This window comes from Lepidothrix coronata, unplaced genomic scaffold, assembly GCF_001604755.1.
Source record: "Lepidothrix coronata isolate B3197 unplaced genomic scaffold, Lepidothrix_coronata-1.0 Scaffold413, whole genome shotgun sequence".
Taxonomy (NCBI): domain Eukaryota; kingdom Metazoa; phylum Chordata; class Aves; order Passeriformes; family Pipridae; genus Lepidothrix; species Lepidothrix coronata.
The window spans coordinates 73,463-75,261 of record NW_016690593.1 but is presented as its reverse complement, the minus strand read 5'-3'; the positions used below and the strand labels follow the sequence as shown (position 1 = coordinate 75,261).

At 57.0% G+C, this 1,799-nt stretch overlaps 1 protein-coding gene across 1 annotated transcript in view; it reads right to left on the bottom strand.

Moving 5' to 3' along the window:
• Positions 1-1,799, bottom strand: part of PSMA5 (proteasome subunit alpha 5) — a 12,300-nt gene that overhangs the window by 4,243 nt on the left and 6,258 nt on the right. The window contains exons 7-8 of the mRNA XM_017839442.1: positions 1,450-1,552; positions 151-237 (exon numbers count right to left, since the gene is read on the bottom strand). Of these exons, the coding sequence (XP_017694931.1) occupies positions 151-237; positions 1,450-1,552 (190 nt within the window). The remainder of the gene's footprint in view (positions 1-150; positions 238-1,449; positions 1,553-1,799) is intronic.

The window sequence follows — 1,799 nt, the reverse complement described above, 5'->3', positions numbered from 1 at the left end:
GCCCTGGGTTGCTCATTCCCAGCTCCAGGAAGCCCTGGGCTGCTCATTCCCAGCTCCAGGAAGCCCTGGGCTGCTCATTCCCAGCTCCAGGAAGCCCTGGGCTGCTCCCTTCCCGGCTCCAGGCGCATTCCCGTCTCCAGGAGGACTCACCTCGGTGTTGGTGGCGTTGAGTTTCTCCTCCATGACCTGTTTCAGGATCACCAGGGAGGATTTGATGGCTTCCTTCAGCGTCATGGACTGGAAAACACACAGCTCCTGGATCCCTCGGCCCGGGATGGGGCCCCTCTCCCCCCTCCCCTTCCCCAAATCCCGTCAGCCGGGATGGAGCATCTTATCCAGGGATCTGCAGCACCATCAGGGCAGGGACATCCCCAGGGATGGTGAAATCCTGCGCTTTTTTGGCTTAAAAACTGGCATTTGGGGCACAGAAATCCCACTGGTGGGATTGGGACACGAGGGGCTGGGGTTTGGCACCCACTTCCCACAAAAAAAGCCAAATTCCCTCTTGGAAGAAGCCTCTGTGTTTAAGCCCATAAATCCCTGCAGGAAGCCCCAGAGCCAGAACTGGGATAATGCCAGTGGAGAAATTACTCTTCCCAGCCATCTCCACAGGGAAGAGGGGTGGGAATCAAGGGAATCCAGAATCAGGAGAATTCCAGGGGATAAATGGCTCTTCCCAGCCATCAAAACTTGGAAAAGGGTTGGGAATGAAGGGAGCCCAGAATTGGGATAATTCTAGTGGAGAAGTGAGTTTTCCCAGCTGTCACCACATGGAAAAGGGTCGGGAATCAGGGAATCCAGAACTGGGACAATTCTAGTGGAAAAATGACTCTTCTCACCCATCACTCACCACTTGGAAAAGGGCTGATAATCCAGGGCATTGAGAATTAGGATAATTCTAGTGGATAAATGAGTTTTCCCAGCCTTTTGCACTTGGAAAAGGGTTGGCAACCCTGGGAATGCAGGACTGGGATAATCCTAGCAGACAAATCGCTCTTCCCACTAATTGTGCTTTTCATTAAGGTTTGGATTCCCACCTCCCTCCTTGTCGTGGAGGGGCGGGAAGTTCCTGTTGAATACCCCAAATGAGCAGGAATTCCAGCAGAAGATTCCCTGGTTTCCCAGGCCTGGCCCCCCGGGGAGCCCGATGCCAATGGCAGTGCTCGGAGCTCAGGGTTATTTATAAGGAACTTCCTGCCAAGGCTTGGATTATCCCATAGGCACAGCAGGTGCTGGAAGCAGCTCTGCTCCGGGCTGTAAAGATCCTCAGGATCCACGGGATCCTCACAGGATGCTCTGCCAAGGGATGACCTGCCCCGAGCGGCTCCGGCACCTCCTCCTCACCCCACTCCTAAATCCTCCCTGGGAAGGGAATTCGGGGATGCCGGGAGGTGCTGGGGTTCCCCAAATCCCTGGGATGCACTTCCCAATCCCAGAGCCATTCCTTACCTTGTGATAAACCTCCTGCAGGGAGCTCTGGGCACCCTCGGAGGCCGAGCCGATGGCTCTGGCGTCGCACTGCACGAACGTTCCCGAGGGATCCATGTGGAACCTGCAGGCACAGCGGGGCCGGCTGCATCCCAGGGACCCTCCCACCACCCCCCTGGAGCTCCCGGAGTGCCTGCAGTTGGGATTCATCCCCAGGGATCCTCCTACCCCCCCCCTGGAGCTCCCGGAGTGCCTGCAGTTGGGATTCAGCCCCAGGGAACCTCCTACCACCCCCCTGGAGCTCCCGGAGTGCCTGCAGTTGGGATTCAGCCCCAGGGAATCCCAGGGGTTTGTATCCCAAGGAGGTACCC